The sequence below is a fragment of the Apodemus sylvaticus genome, chromosome 21 (assembly GCF_947179515.1).
Source record: "Apodemus sylvaticus chromosome 21, mApoSyl1.1, whole genome shotgun sequence".
NCBI lineage: Eukaryota > Metazoa > Chordata > Mammalia > Rodentia > Muridae > Apodemus > Apodemus sylvaticus.
The window spans coordinates 36,262,121-36,280,952 of NC_067492.1; the positions used below are offsets into that span (position 1 = coordinate 36,262,121).

Sequence of the window (18,832 nt, forward strand, 5' to 3'; positions counted from 1 at the left end):
TGTCCAGATGGCTCCCAACGTGGCCAGACTCCTGCCCTCACTGCGCTCACCTCAGTTTCCTTCAACTCGAATCTCCTGCAACGCAACTGAAACCAAGTCCCTTGCCAAGTGTCACTTTCACACAGCAGGAGGCAGCTGGAACCTAAATAGTCTACGCAGCTTTTTATTTGTTTATTTATTTATTATTGACATATTTACCAGGAGGGGATGGAGGGGTGGCTGAGCAGTTAAGAGCACTGACTGCTCCCTGGGAGGTGGTGGCACATGCCTTTTTTTTTTTTCTCTGTATAGCCCTGGCTGTCCTGGAACTCACTCTGTAGACCAGGCTGGCCTCGAACTCAGAAATCCGCCTGCCTCTGCCTCCCAAGTGCCGGGATTAAAGGCTTGCACCAGCCAGGCAAATATTAGCCTAGAAGCTTGGAATACCCAAGACACAATTCGCATATCAAATGATGCCCAAGAAGAAGGAAGGAGAGGCCCCTGGTCCTGGAAAAGCTCAGTGCAGCAGTGTAGAGGATTACCAGGACAGGGAAGTGGGAAGGGGTTGATTGGGGAACAGGGGGAGGGAAGAGGGCTTATGGGACTTTCAGGGAGGGGAGAATCCAGGAAAGGGAAAAAATCACTTGAAATGTAAAGAAAGAATATATTGAATTAAGGCACACGCCTGTAATCCCAGCACTCTGGGAGGCAGAGGCAGGCGGATTTCTGAGTTCGAGGCCAGCCTGGTCTACAGAGTGGTTCCAGGACAGCCAGGGCTACACAGAGAAACCCTGTCTCAAAAAACTAAAAACCAAAACCCAAAAAATACCAAAAAACAAATACAAAACAAAAACAACAACAAAAAAAAAGAACACTGTCTGCCTTTCTAGAGGTCCTGAGTTCAATTCCCAGCAACCACGTGGTGGCTCACAACCATTTGTAATGGGATGGGATGCCCTCTTCTAAGGTGTCTGAAGACAGTGACAGTGTACTCATATACATATTTCACAGGAAAAGGAATATATCATGCGGTAGCTATTTTTTGGTTTTGTTTTATTTATTCTCTGAGAATTTCTTACAGTATATTTTGATCATATTCTTTCTCCTACCTCGAATCTTCCCAGATCACCTCCTGCAATCCACCCAACTTCACATTCTTTCTCTCTCTTAAAAAAAAAATTGGCCGGGTGGTGGTGGCACACACCTGTAATCCCAGCACTCTGGGAGGCAGAGGCAGGCAGATTTCTGAGTTCGAGGCCAGCCTGGTCTACAGAGTGAGTTCCAGGACAGCCAGGGCTATACAGAGAAACCCTGTCTCAAAAAAAAAAAAAAAAAAAAAAAATCAGGGCTAGAGAGATGGCTCAGAGTTAAGAGCACTGGCTGCTCTTCTATTGGTCCTGAGTTTAATTCCCAGCACCCACATGGCAGCAGAACACCCCCACATAAAATAGAATTTTTTTTAAAGAAAAATATCAAGCTAGTAATGGTATGGCACATGCCTTTAATCCCAGCACTCAGGAGTTAAAGGCAGGCAGATCTCTGAGTTTGGGGCTAGCCTGCTCTACAGAACTAGTTTAAGGATAGCCAGGGCTACACAAAGAAACCCTATTCAAAAAAAAAAAAAAAGAAAAAATCAAAGGAAATAAAACCTAGCAAAAAACATGGCATCTACTTAGTGTTAGCAAACTACTCCTGGGGCATGTTGAGTGTCACGCCATCAGAGTGATTTTTCTCTCTCCAGGAAGTTATCAACAAACAGTAAACAGTTTCTTAGTTACAGGTAGGACTTTGTGCACCCCACTGTCAGTTTTAATCCTATTTAGAGTCGAACTTGTAGATATCATGACGTTGTGGGGAGCACTGCCCCGTCTCACACCCAGCAGCTGCACCTACTTAATGACCCTTTGTAGACGCAGTGCAGGACAGAAGGCCCCAAAGCAGCTCTGCCTCTGACCCCATGGGATCCGCTTTGGAAACTATTCTCTATCTGCAGATAGATGGGGGACCCGAGAAAAGTGCAGATCAGCCCCACCTGAAAACAGGGCTTAGCGACTCAAGTCGGCAGCAGGTACTGTGGACAGTTTCCCAGCAAGGGCAAGTGCCCTTCAGGTTTACTGCACGAAGGAAAGTCCCAGATGTTACGTGAGCCCACGATGCCAGCAACTGGAGTCAGGACCTGAGGTCCTCAGCTCTCTGCCCTCCCCCTGCACCGAGACTCCCAGAACCACACGGAGCCCTGGGTCGGGGTAGACGTCCCCAACCAGCTGAGCGATGTAAGATGGGGTAGCTTGAGCCCCAAGCCTGAAGTGTGACATGGAGGAACGTTCAGGGTGGACATGCTTGCTATCAGGAACTCAGGCTAGAGAGAAATCAGTGGACGAACGGAGTTCACCGACCTCCTCACACCTAGGCACATTCAGTGTTGTCTCTGGGAACTGGGAATCCTAAGGCCCATTCCAGGGCTCACATCCCAGCCGCCCAGTGGATCTATTTCCAGACTGTGTGAAGATGGAGATCTAAGCGGGTATAGAGGCCCTGGCTGAGATAGAGGTCCAAGCGGAGGTGCAGGTGACCACGAGAGGGCAGCTTAGAGCCTGGAGCAGTGCCGGTCACTTTCCAAGAATCGCAGTGGCCTGGTGCACTCAGCACCGGTGTCCTCTTTGGCTGAGTCATCCGCACCTGGCCCTGGGTAGTGCAGAGCGCACCGGAAGAGCGGTGTGCAGAACCTCTGCGCACGGCGGAGTCCCTCCTCCCGCGCCGGGCTCTATCTTGTATAACAGTTTGCTTGCCCCCTGGGCCTCCTCGCCACCAGGAAGGCCCTTCCCAGTTGCTTTGAGTTTGCTGGATGTCACTCACACCCACATTCCAGAAAACCAGTCCAGTTTTTCACCCTCACACCCCGACCCCCACCCCCGTACATCATGATAGATGTCACCTTACCCTGGTGGCTTGGAGTCCGTGCTCCAGAATTGCTGAGCTCTGATGAACTGTGAGGGATTGGTCTTTAGTGTCTGTCACCTTTGTGTTCCTCTGCTCTGTTCCTCTTTTCTCTCACTCCCAGCCATACCTCACATGTGGCCCTGATTTTCCCTATTGCACCACAGTAGGCGGGCATGGAGTTCACGGTCTGTCTATAGCTAAGTGTGGAGGGGCTGATGGACATGGCGTAGGCACTAGTTCGTTCGGAACTTCCCTGGGGCTCCCCAGGCTTGCAGGCTCACCACCTCCCAACACACCTTGACAAGCAATACCTTCTCTGGAGCCGATCGCCACATTCCCAATTGGAGAATTGCCTCCAAATCTTGGGACATTCCAGCACAATGGCTAAGAGCTAGAATCCGAAGGGGCAAATTCATCCTGACTCGAGGAAGCACTCCCTCCCACAGAAAAGGACATGACCGGAGCTCTCCCTGACTATCCAGTGTCCTTTCAGGATTTCTGGACATTGGTATATCCCCGTGTCGATGTCTGACCTACGGCAGTTCACAATGTGGGACCCTCATCTTGGAGAAGGTGTGTGCAATGCACACCCTCAGCGAACATTTTTTTCTAACCACAATATCAGAGACTGTAATCTCAACCTGGTGAGAACTAAAGCAGGGTAAGAAAGCCGCTGGGTGTGGTGGTGCATGCCTTTAATCCTAGAACTCAGGAGGCAGAGGCAGAGGGATCTCTCTGAGTTCAAGGCCAGCCTGGTCTACAAATTGAGTCCAGGGCAGCCTTTAGGATGTTCTACCTCCCACCAACATCTTTCCCACTCTCCTACACGCCAGAGATGAAAGCCAATGTACCTGTGTAGTGTGTGTGTGTGTGTGTGTGTGTGTGTGTGTGTGTGTGTAGGGGTGGGACTCTAACATTAAATCCCTCACCTCAGGCCCTTCTCCCAACCTCACACAGAAAACCTGATTCGAATGAGGTCATCAAATTTAATTGTGGTTCACGTACTTGACACACACACTCACACACACACACACACACACAGCAGAGTTGTATGAAGAACGAATCCTGTTCTTCACTAGCTCTCTTTCCAGGTGGGAACAGAACAGTGAACAGTGGTCCTGTCAGCCACAGCAGGTGCTTTTGTCAGCTGTCCATCTGCAGACGCAGCCCCGGGCACATCTGGAGCAGCCACAGGGCAGCATGGCAGCAGCCTCAGAAAGATGAGAGGGGAAGGAGTGTGGCGATGGTAACCTTTCCAGGCCTCACGCCAAAGGAGTATTCGTTCTGTGTTTGTTTCTTTCTCGATGAACAGGGTCTGACTTAGCCTTGAACTTAGGATCCTCTTGCCTCTACCTCCCAAGCACTGATATGACAAGCCCACAGCCTCATACTCCTGTGAAGAGATATTTTTTTTCCCAGACAGTAGCCCTGGCTGTCCTGGAACTCACTCTGTAGACCAGGCTGGCCTGGAACTCAAAAATCTGCCTGCCTCCCAAGTGCTGGGATTACAGGCGTGTGCCACCATTGCCCCATGTGAAGAGACATTTGAATGAAGACCTGGGCTCTTCAGGGTTTGCATCCCAATAGAAACAGGCTACCCAGTCTTGGGACCTAAAGATGATGCAGAAATCCAGGAGTGGAGCAGAGGTCTTCAGGAGTTAAAGGTCAGCCACTGTCCCCAGAGTCACAGAGCCAGTCCCATCTTCCCTACCAAGCTCAGCCAGCCCTGAGCTCTTTGGCTGGAGGCACACTACAGTGTGCAGCTGCAGGAGCCACCCTGTGGAGGAGAGAGAAGCAGTAAGCTAGGGACAAAGGCAAGAGCGGGCAGGCCCACGGAGGGCAGCATCTCTGTGCACGTCTGGGCTAGCCTTCTCCTCCTGGCCTCCCGTGAGACACACAGACGCATGTCATCAGACCTCTCCACCCTACTGCTGGGAAGAACAGTCACTCTCAGATGTTCTTCCCACAGGAGAAAGAGTGAGGTACTCCAGTGTGGTGAGTGCAGGGGTGATGACAGACAGGGCAGGCTAGAGCCCAGTCTTTTCTCCCTTGAAATGAGAATCTTGAGGGAAAGGAGGAGGAGTGGGAGCTTAGTGAGTGCTAAACTGTGGTGAAGTTGCTGGGGAGGGGGAGGGGGGAGAAGAAACTAGCAATGGGCTCCTTAGAGAGAGAACCAGGGACGTACAGTAAGGAGCCCACTTTATCCAGAAATGAGAATGAAGGAACTCTGGCCAGCTGTGGCAAGCGTGAGTCTGGCAGGCCTTGCCCCTCTCCCCCATCCCCTCTGTCCTGCTGAAAAACCATGGGATCCTATTCCTAGAGCTAGCCACCAAGGTGTGTTCTCTTATTTGGTCAATCTCTCCTCCTGAGGCTTAGGACCAAGGCGCAGCTATCAAAGTATTGAAGTGTGCCAATCAAAAGCCTTTGGCTTACCCAATTAACACGCCCAGTAAAAATTAAACACCTCATCCTAACACAGAGTTTCCCCTTGTACACTTATAAACCACAACTTTCCTGTGTGCCAAGCCTGTCTCCTCTCTTTCCAGAGGCAGCCCACCCACCCTGCCCTCCCTATTTCCTCTGCCTCCTGTCTTTGTCTCTTATTCCCTGCCCTCTGACCTTCTGGGCTAAATAACTCCATCCTGTTGGTGCTGAGACCTTAGTCTTGGGCGTGTCCTGAGCTAATACTTTTTTTTTATTATTATTTCAGAAAAAAGTATGCTCTGAAGGAGGGACACAGGAGCAGTTGGAGGCCAAGCAATGATTTGAGGTCCAAAACAAATGAGCAAAAAATCAGCTACGCTTCTGAGAGGCACATGGAAACCAAAGTTAAAGTCCCACTCTGCGAGCAAAGGTCCTGCCCAGACCCTCAGCTGGCTCGCCGCTGACTGTGTTGTGCAGAATGTCCACACCGAGGATCCACTCTCAACAAGTTGAAGAGGTTGAAGCACCCCCTGGGTAGCCTAATGTGTTAAAAGCCCGGCAGCTTCTGAGTCTGCACACAGTTCTGGGTCGTGTGCGACAGCCCCGCCCTCTGTCGCCCCGGCCATAGCACTGCGGGGTGTGGCAGAGCCGAGCGCAAGCTTCCCGCGGGGCGCAGTCTCCGCGTGCAGAGGTTGCACCCGGCGGGGGCGTTGCTTCTGCGCCCGCCCGCAGGGGGCGGGGTTTTGCGCTCAGCTCTAGGCTCCTTGCAAACACCCTGCTTTTTTTTTTTTTTTTTTTTTTTTTTTTGCCAGTTCTAGCAAGTTCGCGGGTCTTTCCTCCCTATTAAAGTTCCAAGAACCTAGTCCTGGCAGTTTCCCACCCTCAGCACTGCACTATGTTTGTCACCTTGCTTTTCCCATCAAAGTGAGAGTGAGGTTAGTGTGTGCGGGTGTCACATCTGCTTCTGTGACATTGCCTGTCTTTGTCCCCCTCCCCAGGTCCATCTTTGGCTCCATTTCCCTTGTACCTAGAAAGTGGACAAACACAGGATGTTGTCTCTGTCTTCCATTGTTTATACAACAGATAGAAACAGGCATGGGCTCTTGGTTTAAAACTATCCTAGGATCTCCATAGCCCGTGAACGCTCCCTAGTCCACTGGAGGGTTTCGACACAAAGTACTTCATTTAACGTGGGAAGACTACAAACGTGGGGAAGGTCCTCAGTTCCTGGTCAGTGCTGGAATTTGAAAGAGCAAATTCATTCTGACTTTGCAAGGAACTGCCACCTAAGTCACAACAGAGGAGGCCCAACCCGGGGAGGGAGCTAGTGTCACAGGGGTCATCTCTGAGCTCCCTCATGCACACGGGACACAGTCAGTGAGCAGCGGTGTGAACTGGCTAATCACTTTCAAGTATTTACTGGCCTCCTGTCAAATCTTCAAAAAGTGTATTTCGTGCTCTCTGAACTTAATTTGTACAAATAGTATCATGTACCCCAGTGTCACATTATAGGGTGTGACTGAGCTGAGTGCAAACTTCTTGAGGGCAGAGGGTGCGCCTGGCAGGGGTGTTTGAGGTACCTAGAAAATACAACATCTGACTGGGTGCAAGGGAAGCAGGGGCGAGGGGGCATAAAAAAAAGAAAAAGTACAACATCTGGTCTAAGGTGCATAGAAAATAAAAACAGTAGGGGGTCAGGGCCTAGGAGTAGAGTGCTGGCTGCCCACACTTGGGACTCACTGGAGTGTAAATCCTTAGCTGACTTAAAAAGCCAGGAGGGGCAGTCCACGTCTGTGTGTAAGCCCAGTGCTGAGCTGAGAGCGGTGGATCCCAGGGTTTGCTGGCATCCAGGCTAGCAGAAATAAAGTTCTAAGTCCTGCTAAAGATCCACGTCTCACAAGGTAAGATGGACCGTGAAGCTCTCAGGCCTCCACGTTCACCGCACAGGCACAGATACACGCACATGTAAAAGTGAACTATGTAGAAGGCTGGAGATCAAAACATCTGGGAGTTGTGACCTGCTCTGTAACACTTTTGAGATAAGGTCACAAGTAGCCCTGGCTGCCCTCAGACCTAGTCTGGCCTTGAATTCCTGACTCTCCTGCTGCTGCATCATCTCAAATGCCTTGATTACAGGCTTGAGCCACACTCTATCACTTTTAAATGGCCTGGTGGCGGCCACTCCTGTAATCCCAGGTACTTGGGAAGTTGAGGCAGGAGAATCAAAAATTCAAAGTCAGACTGGGCTGCTGCCCGAATGAGTTATAGGACAAGTTAAGCAACTTGTGTCAAAGTGGCTAACAAAGCCCCTCTAACACAACATCTCTCCACCAAAAGGGGGGGGGGCTGGAATATAGTTCAGTGTCAGTCCCTGCCTAGCATTCTAGACACCCTATATTAATCTTTGCACTCCCAGCTCCCTCAACACCCCCCCCCCCGGTCCATATACCCAACAATCTGAAAGGAAACCGGAATCCCAAGATAATGTAAATGAAAGTTTTTCCGGGCTTCAAGGATGAGACACTATGTCTCCCGGGACCACCCTCCATGCCTCCCCCTAACACAGATCTGACTCAGCACACAGCTGCTGTCTACCATATGAGGAAACTTATGGGATAACTTGCCTTTACCCTAAGACATTATTACCCCTCTTTGGGGTCCAGAGGCAGGAGGTAAAGGCACAAGTGAATCCAAAACCAGATCCCCAGATTATCAAATCAACCCGTCACCCCGGTTTCTTATTTTTAAAGCACACCAAGAAAACCAGAGTTAGAATCAAACAGGCTTTTATTATTCACATACTCGGTAGAAAACGGGGTTTAGTAAACAGGGAGGGACTGTATGGGAAGACGCTGGATTGGTCCGATACTATTTACACGTGGGGGCAGCAGCACTGTCCTCATATCAGGCACAACACGTGCACTTGTCCGTGGCGCCTTTGCAGACACAGCCCTGGGCACATTTGGAGCAGCCCACGGGGCAGCAGGAGCAGCAGCCTGGAAAGGAAGAAGAAAGAGGTCAGAGCGGGCTTTCTAGTCCCTTCTGTCACACAGGCCTGGCTGGAGACCTGCTTCTGGCCCCCAGCGGAGACTTTGGGTTTGATTAGTCTTGGCACAGCTCTGTCCCGAGACAATACAATGGCCACGGGAAGCAAAGGACGTTTCTCAGGGCAAGCTCTGTAGGAGTTCCCCCGCCCTCAACCTTAACCACCACCCAGGGATCCCAACTCACTCTTCTTGCAGGAGGTGCACTTGCAGTTCTTGCAGCCGCAGGAGCTGGAGCAAGTGCAGGAGCCGCCTGTGGAGAAGACAGCGGTGAGAAGGCAGGATTACAACAGTGGCCAACACCACGCGTCCCGGCTCAGTTCACTTAAGTCCTACTCAAAACTTCAAGGAGCCTTGCTTAGCCCCACTCCAAAGGTCCCCCACCTTTTTCCTAGTCCCGGTAACCCACGATAACCTTAGTAATGCCTGGGACTCAACCCAGAAGTCCCCACTACTTGGGTAATCAGGAACCAGACATTTGCGAGCCTTAATCCTAGTCCCAACCCGCCAAAGGACCCGTTCAGACAATATTTATAACTAATGAAGGCGCATTTATAACTAATGAAGAGTGGATTCTAGAAAGGACCAGAATGAATCGCCAACTAAAGGTACCTATTCCAGCCAAGCCTCTACAACTGGGGGATTCCGCTCTGCAGTCCTAACTGGGTATTCTAAAGACGGAGGATCGGGAGTCTTACCGGTGGAGCAGGAGCAGTTGGGGTCCATTCCGAGATCTGGTGAGGCTCGAGCTACGGTGTGAGTGACAAGAAGGCAGTCGGGCTGCTGAAGTCGTAGTGACGCTTAGCGGACCTCCTGCCTTCTTTATAGTCCTTGGAGCGGTCCGGGCGCAAAGGGTTTGCACACAGCAGGCAGTTTACTTTAGCCCGCGCTAAGTCACGCGCTCCGCGTCCTTGGCAGAGCCGAGCGCACTCTTCGGGCGGGGTGCAGAGCTCCCCCGAGCGCCCGCCGGTGTGCACAGCGGGACCGCCCCTTTGGCGCCACTGGCCCGGGTAGGGCGACCCGTGTGACTTGTGGAACATCATGTCCCTGTAGTGTTTTCCCCGATATTACGGCCCATCACTGCTCCGGTGTGTTACGAGAACTCACCCCGGGAAACCCAACTGTCTCCGTAAACCCATTCGCAGCTTCTCCTCGGTTTCTCCTTTCCGGGAGTTCCTGGGCAGCGACCCAGAACTGGATCTCTGGATCGAAGCTAGCAGAAGCGGAAGAGACAGTTTTATAAAGACTAGTCTTGATTACCAACTTTCCCTTTCCTTATTGTCTGTCTCCTTCCATCATGGTCCTTGAGACCCTTCCTCCTGGACACAGCAACAGGGCCAACAGAACTCATCGCAACATTATTCTCTACTCCACTAGGGGGCGCATCTGGGCACGTCCAGGGCTGGGGGTAGCATACCTTAACCTATCTGCTCTACTTCAGACTGGTTTTAAAAACCGAGGTACCCTCCCTCCAGAGGGATCATTTTAGGTGATATCCAGGGACTGCATTAGATAAAAAGGCAGCTATTTATTTTTTCAGTGTTTCTGACTTTTGAGTAACATTAGATTCTGCTGTCAGGCCTTGTGACTAGGGCAAGGGAACAGCTATACCGTTGGTACATGCATACCATCACTTCTGAGCTACATGACCTTGGACTTGGGTTTTTGTTTAAATGTTGTAGAACCACCACCAGCCACTCTGCAATATGTCTATGAAGGCCAGAACCAGGAGTCGAAGCAATTCCTCATTTAATATCTATATAGAGATGCAAATTCTATTTACACACAGGGACAGAGGATTCAGATAGGTTAGGTGACTTGCCAGGCTGTATATAAACCAGTCAGTGGTGCTATGGGCTGTGAACCAGTACTGCCTGACACTAATGCTCCTGTACTTGTCCCAAGGTCTCTGACGCTGTCCTTCTATCCGTAGGTTCATCAGTCCTGGGCTATGACACTCCTCTCCCTCCTTCTCCTCCTCCTCCTCCTCCTCCTCCTCTTTCTCCTCCTCCTCATAAGGGGGTTAGAAACAAGTGTCTTTCCATTAACCAACTATCCACTGGGTTGGTAACAAATCACCCAGGGCATTTCTCCTCCTTGGGATACTTCATCTTGGAGATGACACAGTAATACCCTCTGTGTGGGAAGATCCAAAAGAACTTCAATTGGAACTGAGTCTATAGAGTTAAATTCTTGCCTGAGGCTAGCTCTTTAATCTCAGCTCTTAGAAGTCAGAGGCAGATGATCTCTGAGTTAAAGGCCAGACAGGACCACACAAATGAGATCCTATTTCAAAAATTAATAAGTAATTAAAGATTTAAAAAAACACAGAATTTCTTGCCTGGATAATGTTGGACAATTCTCTCCAGATCTCATGAGTTTACTGTTTTAAGTAGCTAAGGACTGGGCTTGGAAAGAGCAGAGGAGGGCTGTAGAGATGGCTCAGCCGTTAAGAGAGGTTAAGACTGCTCTTCCGAAGGTCCTGAGTTCAAATTCAGCAACCACATGGTGGCTCACAACCATCTGTAAGAAGATCTGATGCCCTCTTCTGGTGTGTCTGAAGACAGCTACAATATACTCACATATAATAAATAAATCTTTAAAAAAAAAAAAAAAAAAAAAAAGGAAAGAGCAGAGGATTTCAGCCTGGACTAGAGACAAATTCCAAGCCCTCAAGGGCAGGTCCCAAGCAGAGATCCCAGGTCAGAGACATCAGTGGTTCTGCACCGGCTAGGACTGCTGGCTTCTAGGATAGAAGTCAGGCTGTGGCGTGCTCTAGCACGAGTATGCCCAGTTCCTTTATTCTGTCTGTTTGTTGTTTCCTGGACGCATACTGAGATGTTTCTGCTGGACCACATGTAGCTGGTGCTTTTGCTTGTTTTATCAATTTGTAATATTTTATTGTCTATTACCAAAACCTAGATCTGTAACAGGCTCTTGGGCCTTTAGACCCCTTGCACAATATGATTTTTATTTCTTTTTTACAGTGAGGATGGAACCTGAGGCTTCCTGATCACCGGGCAAGCATCCTGTCTCTGAGCTTTGCCTCCAGGTCTTTACCTTCTTTTATTTTGAAACAGGGTCTCACGAAGTTGTTCAGGCTGCCTTTAAATGTGCTCTGTAGCTAGACTTTGAGCTGGAAATCCTCCCCCTGCCTTAGTCTCCTGACCTAGGATAAAAGATGTCTGTCACCAGGCCCAGTGTCTCCTCCTCCCCCTCTTCCTCAAGGGTCTCTCTCTGTAACTCAGAATGGCCTGTGACTCACTGAGCAGCCAGGTCTGGCCTTGAACTTGAGACAATCTCGGGTTTCAGCTTCCCCTAGGATATAGGTATGCGTGTATAGCATAATACCTGTTGTGTTTTGTGTGTGATTTCTCTTTTTTTCTTTTTTCTTTTCTTTTTTTTGGGGGGGGGGGGTTGAGACAGGGTTTCTCTGTATAGCCCTGGCTGTCCTGGGACTCACTTTGTAGGCCAGGCTGTCCTCAAACTCAGAAATCTACTTGCCTCTGCCTTCCAAGTGCCGGGATTAAAGTCATGCGCCACCACTGCCTAGCTTGTGTGTGACTTCTTTTTTATGTGGCCCAGCCTCAAACTTGCTATGGTCTGTGAATCTTTGATCCTCCTACCTCTGCCTCTTGAGTGTTAGAATTACAGATGTGAGCCCAGCTGTGGTGGTACATGCCTTTAATCCCGGTACTTGGGAGGCAGAGGCAGGCAGATTTCTGAGTTTGAAGTCAGCCTGGTCTACAGAGTGAGTTCCAGGATAGTCAGGGCTACACAGAGAAACCCTGTTTCAAAAAAACCAAAACCAAAAACCAAAAACCAAAAAACAAAAAAGAATTACAGATGTGGGCTGGAGAGATGGCTCAGTGGTTAAGAGCGGTGACTGCTCTTCCTGAGGCCCTGAATTCAATTCCCAGCAACCACATGGTGGCTCACAACCCTCTGTAATGGGATCTCATGCCCTCTTCTGGTATGTGTCTGAAGACAGCAACAGTGTACTCATATAAATAAAAATAAATAATATATTTTTAAAAGAATTACAGATGTGTGCCATCAAGCCTTCCTTACGCCATGCTGGAGTCTGAACACGGGTTTGCGCATGTTAGGTGAGCTCTGTACCACTGAGCTACATTCCCAGACCTACATTCCTTTTTTAATGGTTCTGGTGATGAACCTCAGAGCCTCACAAGTGCCAGGTAAGCTCTCCACCACGAGGCCAATTCCCAGAACAATGTCTTCCATTTTAATTAAAAAGCTAAAGTGTAACTGTCATTCCCTTGGTTTCAAGGCATCCAGGGACCAAGAATAGTCCCAGCATTTAGTCCATGGACTCCTATTACACTGGACCCACACCCCCCACTTGACACACCAGAGTCTTAATTAGGATATTAGTTTTATTTAGTTGTTGTTCATTAACTCTGTTCAGAGACAAAGAGGGAAATCTCTGAAGTTATGTTCTCACTACCCTGAGATCGGTACCACCAAAGTCAAAGCCAGGGCTGAATGGACGGGTCAGTAAAGGGCATCAAATGGACGGGTCAGTAAAGGACATCCAAGGGACAGATGAGGCCAGATTCCCAAACTGCACATCATCGAAGAAAAGTCCTAAAACGTCAGGTCGGTGCCTGGTTGCCCGTGTATTCTTTGGGGACATGTGGTTATCAGCATTGAGGCTTTAGCTGAGTGACAGGAGATCAGCATTTGAGGGGTTCAGTCTGGGGACATAATGACAGGCTCTGTCAGAGGTCCTGTGGCTTGTCCAGGCTACATGACCAGTCAGAGAGAAAGTGGGCTGTGAACCGGGACTTCCTGACACACAGGCTGCTTGTAACTTTACACTTCACAGAGCAAACCTAAGGACGTGCTTGGTCCTGACCTCTGGCCAAGAAACTCCTCTTTCCCTTTGATTGAAGACCAAACTGCATTACCTCAACAAATAACCGGGGGGCTTTAACCGTTGGTTTTAATTGCATGTCATCCACATCCTTACAGCTTCCCAAAGAGAAGGAAATTCCACCCCACCCTCCAAATTGCATACTCCACCTTGCTGCCTTGCTCCTGGGAACCGCTGGGCAATTCCTTCCAAATTTCTAGCTACTTTGCTTGAATGGCCAGGGGTTGGTATGAGTGAGGGGCAGATTTCCTTTTTTTATTCTTCCCAGACTGACAGCCAAGACATCACTGGGCACTCTGGAAGAGGGGGGGAAAATCCCATCAGTGTCCCTGTACACCAGACATGGGCAGCTCCTCCTGGGAGCTCTAGGCTGGACACATTGTACCATTTAGTCTCCAAGATGCAAGGCACAGCCTTGGGTATTTATAGTGCTTACAGGACTTTTCATGGTTTTGTTCATGTTACTGATATTTTAAAAAAAGATTTTCTATGTATAGTGTTCTGCCTGCATGTATGCCAGCACACCAGGACACATCAGATCCCATCACAGATGGTTGTGAGCCACCATGTGGTTGCAGGAATTGAACTCAGGACCTCTGGAAGAGCAGTCAGTGCTCTTAACTCTTAACCTCTGAGCCATCTCTCAGCCATTTTATTGTTTTAAAATTGGAACTTTAAGCTGAGCCTGTAATCCCAGAATTTTAGAAGTCTAAGAAGTTCAAGGACAGTTTAGGTTACACAGTAAAATTTTGTCTCAAGTCGGGCAGTGGTGGCACATGCCTTTGATCCCAGCACTTGGGAGGCAGGCAGATTTCTGAGTTCGAGGCCAGTCTGGTCTACAGAGTGAGTTCCAGGACAGCCAGGGCTATACAGAGAAACCCCTGTCCCTCCAAAAAGGATCTTTTCTCAAAACCAAAGGTTACCAAAATTTGAGACCAAGCTGGCTTCAGAGTTAGTGATCCTTCTGCCTCAGGTTCCCAAGAGCTGGGATTATTACAAATGGGAGTCGTCATACCTGACTAACTCCCACTTTTACCTAAGTTTATGTACGACTATTTCATACTTTTAAGTCTAAAAATCCAAAATACGCCAGAATCATTATGCATCTAGGGGTAGATGTGGCTCCTAAGAATACCTGGTTTAGTAAGAAAGTCTTGGTTTTAATCCCCAATACACACACACACCCAGTGGGATTGGCACATTTCTGTGACCAGTGCAAGCTTCTGCCCACCACTTTCAAGATGATCAAAGTCCAGACGGGTATAACCAATCCGAATAGCCCAAATTAAGCTGCCGCAGTCCCATTTCAACGCCTCTGCCAGCCCCTTACCCAACGCACAGAGACAAGCCGAGTTAATCAAGTCAACAATTTTTATTGTCAGTTACATGTTTTTATAGAAAAAAGGGTGTGGAAAACGGGGGTCAGAGTTGTACAATAGGTTCCAACATATTCTATTTACACAGTTGTGGGGACGCCCCCACTCAGGCGCAACAGCTGCACTTGTCTGAAGCCTCTTTGCATATGCAGCCCTGAGAGCACTTCGCACAGCCCACGGGGCAGCAGGAGCAGCAGCCTGGGGGAGAAGAGTTGAAGGTGAGCGAGAAACCAAGTCAGAGGTACCCCACCTGGATGCCCCCGGGAAGGTGCGGCAGGCTAGGGACCCCAGGGGAGTGAAGGGGAAAGGGTAGAGAAGAAGATCCAACTTACTTTTCTTGCAGGAGGTGCATTTGCATTGTTTGCATTTGCAGGAGCCGGCACAGGAGCAGGATCCGTCTAGAGAAAGAAGGCAGTGAGCGGGGATGAGCGGGACCCAGGCGTACCTGAGCTCAGTTCTCCGAGGAACTCGGTTGCAAATCACTGAGCCATTATCTTAAGGACTAGTTTAAACTGGGTAGAATTCATTCGGTAGGAGCAGCCGGTAGTATCCTAGAAGTAACTACTAGAGAAGGGGCCCAAAAGCCTCTCTAGCCCTCCCAGAAACTCGGGTTGTAAAGGCCCGTCAGCAGTCCCCGTACCCGAGACACAGGAGCAGTTGGGGTCCATGGCGAGTGGAGGCGGCAGTTGAAGATCGACAAGAGTTCGGTGTTGAAGTTCTTAGAGCGTGATGTAGCGAAGCACGTGGAGCCCGACCTTTATAGCGGTGAGTATTGGGCCGAGCGCAAAAGCGGGGGCGGGGGGCACCATGCACTCGCCCCGCCGCCTGCACACGCCCTTCTTCTGGCTCAGGGACATGGCCTGCACACGCCCGGGGCCTGCGCACGACCCGAAGTCTGCAGGCATCCCTCTTTTTGCACGTAGGACAGAGCCTGCACACGACCCCGCCCTGAGTCACGCCCCCTTTCTCCGGGCTCCCGGACCGAGACCAAAGGGCTGAGCGCAACAGGTCTGCGATCCGGTGGGGACCGGTTCCAGGAAGCCTGCTCCTGCGCGCGCGCTTTGCCGCGCCCCGGGGCCCAAAGGGGCCGGGTGCAGAGGGGATGCCGAGCAAGGAGATTCCCCCTGCGGCCGCCCAGTTCCCGCGCACGTCTTCTGTGCTAGGCTGGGTGAAAGCGGGGCTTGGCTACCCTGCATACAGGAAAGTTAAGCTGGCAGTGTGAACTGGTTACAAAATGTAGCAGTATAAGGCAAAACCAGAACAGGGAAGTGGGAAGGGGTGGGTGGGAGAACAGGGGGAGGGAAGGGGGCTTATGTGACTTTCGGGGAGTGGGGGACCAGTAAAGGGGAAATCATTTGAAATGTAAATAAAAAAATAAAAAAATAAACCCAGCCCTAGCCGGGACTTAACCGCTGTTGGCGATGTACCACCTGCGCCCCACGGGCTGCGGACACCGTGAGAGCCGTCACTTTTCCTTATAACGCAGGTTGGAGTGTTCATTAGTCTCACAGTAGAAAAGCAGAAACGGAGGCGCAGTCACATAGACACTCGCCCAAGATGAGTGTAGGGTTCGAATCCACTGAGGCACCAGCCAGTTGTCTGAGACTAGAGACCCTAAAGACACAGCCTTGTGCTAAGGATAATTATTCTTTGGGGGAGGGGGAGCGAGTGAACAGGGAAAAATGATGGGGAAGGGGGAGTGTCTCTGCTGGAGGTGGAATTCAAGAGGAGAGCAGTCCATTCTGGGAGGATATGGACCAGGGCTCTCTCTGCGCGGGTGTTTGCCAAGTGAAAAGGGCCAGATGGTGGTGTCCTAAAACACACGGATGGAAAAAGCGCCACATAACCCCCCTACCTCCACCCACGGGTGGATGCTGAGGGAAAGGGTGGAGATGGTGGCCAGAATTTCTTACTCTGGAGGCACATAACTATTTCCCCACTTAAGTCTGCTGAAATCAGACTGGAAGTCATAGCTGGAATGTGTGTGTGTCATCTGCAGAGCCAGGAAACTGTTACTGGAAGCTTCCCGGCAGGCAGGCAGGCAGACTCGGGTGGACATTCACGGTGGCTGTGGGTGGGGTGGCACAGGACGGGCTGTCCTCGCAGCTCTTACTGGAAGCTGGAGCAATGCCTTCTTGACTCAGCTCGGGCTCCACTTTCTCCTGGCTGCCCACGGCTGCCCATGGAATGTGTGTGGCAAACACCCTGTCCGTTCCCTTGCGGGCACTTCCCGTGGCTGCCCTGGGTATGACCTTGAACCGGATTGATTTCTATGCTCCTGAGTTCCCTTTCCAGATTGACGCCAGCGCAGCCACTGTTGGGCTGTGACTCCAGCCTCAAGCCAGAATGTTGTTGGCAGTCGCTGCTGCTCGATAAGTCTGGTAAATTTGTGGAGGCAACCCCACAGTACTGTTATTCCTGCCCAGTTCCCACTTCACGTTAGGACTTAGATTTAGAAAATGGAAGTACTTAGGCTGGATGCATCCACCAGTGCCTTTAATCTAAGCACTCAAGAGGCAGAGAGGCAAGTGGATTTCTGTGAGTTCAAGGCCAGCCTAGTCTACATAGTGATTTTCAGTCCAGCTTTGGCTACACAGTGACACTCTGTCTCAACAAACAAGAAATACAAGTAATAATGAAAAAGAAAGTCAAAGAATAGTGTGACCCAGGCTTGTAGTCTTAGCACTCAGAGGTCCATCCAGGATTGTGAAAACCAAGTTAGCCTGGGCTATATACTTAGACTGATAATAAACAAACAAACAAACAAACAAGGGCTAGGAATGTAGTATGTGGTGTTTGTTTAGCTTGTGAGAGGCCCTAGGTTTAATCTCCAGCATGACAAATTTTAAAAATGTATGTGTGAATAAAACAAAAGCTTGAAGAAGTCACCACCCTGATATCTGTCATTCACCGAAGTAAAAACACCACAAAGGGCAGGGAAAGACAAGCTGACAGAAACACAAATTCTGACAGAATTTGGCCCCACATTTGCCCCTGGGGGACTCCCTCCTTCTTCAACCCCCATTCCTTCTCTCCCTCCATTTATCCCAGGCATTGAAGTCACACATGTAAACACTTTACCTTGAAGCGCCCCGCCCCCCCCCCCCCCCAGCCTTCTAAGTGGCTCAGCACTTTGGTTTATACATTTGTCAGGGTCAGATGGTACTAAAACCCAAAGGTCACACGCAGACATCTTCTGATTTGGTTCTTTTCTGTTCTCCAAGTTGGTGCATATGTGTGTATGTTTGCATGTGTGTGGTAATGTGCATGTTCACGGGCCTGTGTGTAGAAGCCTTAGGCAGATGGCAGGAATCATTTTTCCTCTTGTCTGTCTGTGTGGTGGTTTGAATGAGAATGAACCCCCTCCTCCCCCGCTGCCTTGCCCCCCATAAGCTCATGTATTTGAACGTTTGGGTCTCAGTTGGTGGATTATTTAGGAAAGATTAGGAGCTGTGACCTTGTTGGAGAAGGTTTGTCACAAGGAGTAGGCTTCAAAGGCTCAGCCCAGTGCTGCTGGTATGTGTGTGTGTGGGGGGGGCACACCTTTAATTCCAGCATCCAGGAGGTAGATGCTTGAGTTTAGAGTCACCTTGCCTTCCAGAGCCTCTGCAGTAGCCTCACTGGCTTGCCACCAGTCTGATAGGGAATGCTACGATGCACTTACTCTTATCTGAATTTGTGCTAAATCATTGTGAGTTTGTCTCCCAGGAACCCTGGCCCAGGGCTTCCAGCGTTGTTAGGGCATGTAGTATGCCTGAGGCCCTGGGTTTGATCTGGGGCACCCAAATCCAACACACACACAAACAAAACAGGCCTTAAATAAATAACCCCAAACTCAGCCCAGTCCCCTACCTAGGGCAGGTGATGTTAACTCCCTTGGATGTCCCTGAAGGTCACATGACTTGCTTGAGTCACACATTACTAGAAGGATTGGAGTTGGTATTTGAACCCAGCCATTCATGTTAATCCCTGCACTGAACAGAGGACCTGTTCTCTTGTGTGGCAGGGATACAGCCAGGACAATAGATGGGGGTTCCAAGGACAAAGATTCAGCTAAAGCACAGAAGGTCAGTTCTTCCTTCCCTTTACCAGGGTCTCACTTTGTGGCTGAGGCCATCCTTGAGCTCACTGTATCAGTCTGGCCTGCGATTTACAATCTTCCTCCGTTTCTC

The 18,832-nt window shown here is 49.9% G+C and overlaps 2 protein-coding genes across 2 annotated transcripts; both read right to left on the bottom strand.

Moving 5' to 3' along the window:
- Positions 1-8,112: 8,112 nt before the first annotated feature.
- On the bottom strand, positions 8,113-9,300 carry LOC127671868 (metallothionein-1). Its single transcript, XM_052166920.1, has 3 exons — positions 9,086-9,300; positions 8,575-8,640; positions 8,113-8,339 (listed from the first exon to the last, which is right to left on the bottom strand). The coding sequence occupies exons 1-3, from the start codon at positions 9,111-9,113 to the stop codon at positions 8,248-8,250; spliced, it is 186 nt and encodes a 61-aa protein (XP_052022880.1). The 5' UTR covers positions 9,114-9,300; the 3' UTR covers positions 8,113-8,247.
- Positions 9,301-14,637: 5,337 nt separating this feature from the next.
- LOC127671869 (metallothionein-2) lies at positions 14,638-15,396 on the bottom strand. Its single transcript, XM_052166921.1, has 3 exons — positions 15,301-15,396; positions 14,993-15,058; positions 14,638-14,858 (listed from the first exon to the last, which is right to left on the bottom strand). The coding sequence occupies exons 1-3, from the start codon at positions 15,326-15,328 to the stop codon at positions 14,767-14,769; spliced, it is 186 nt and encodes a 61-aa protein (XP_052022881.1). The 5' UTR covers positions 15,329-15,396; the 3' UTR covers positions 14,638-14,766.
- Positions 15,397-18,832: the final 3,436 nt, after the last annotated feature.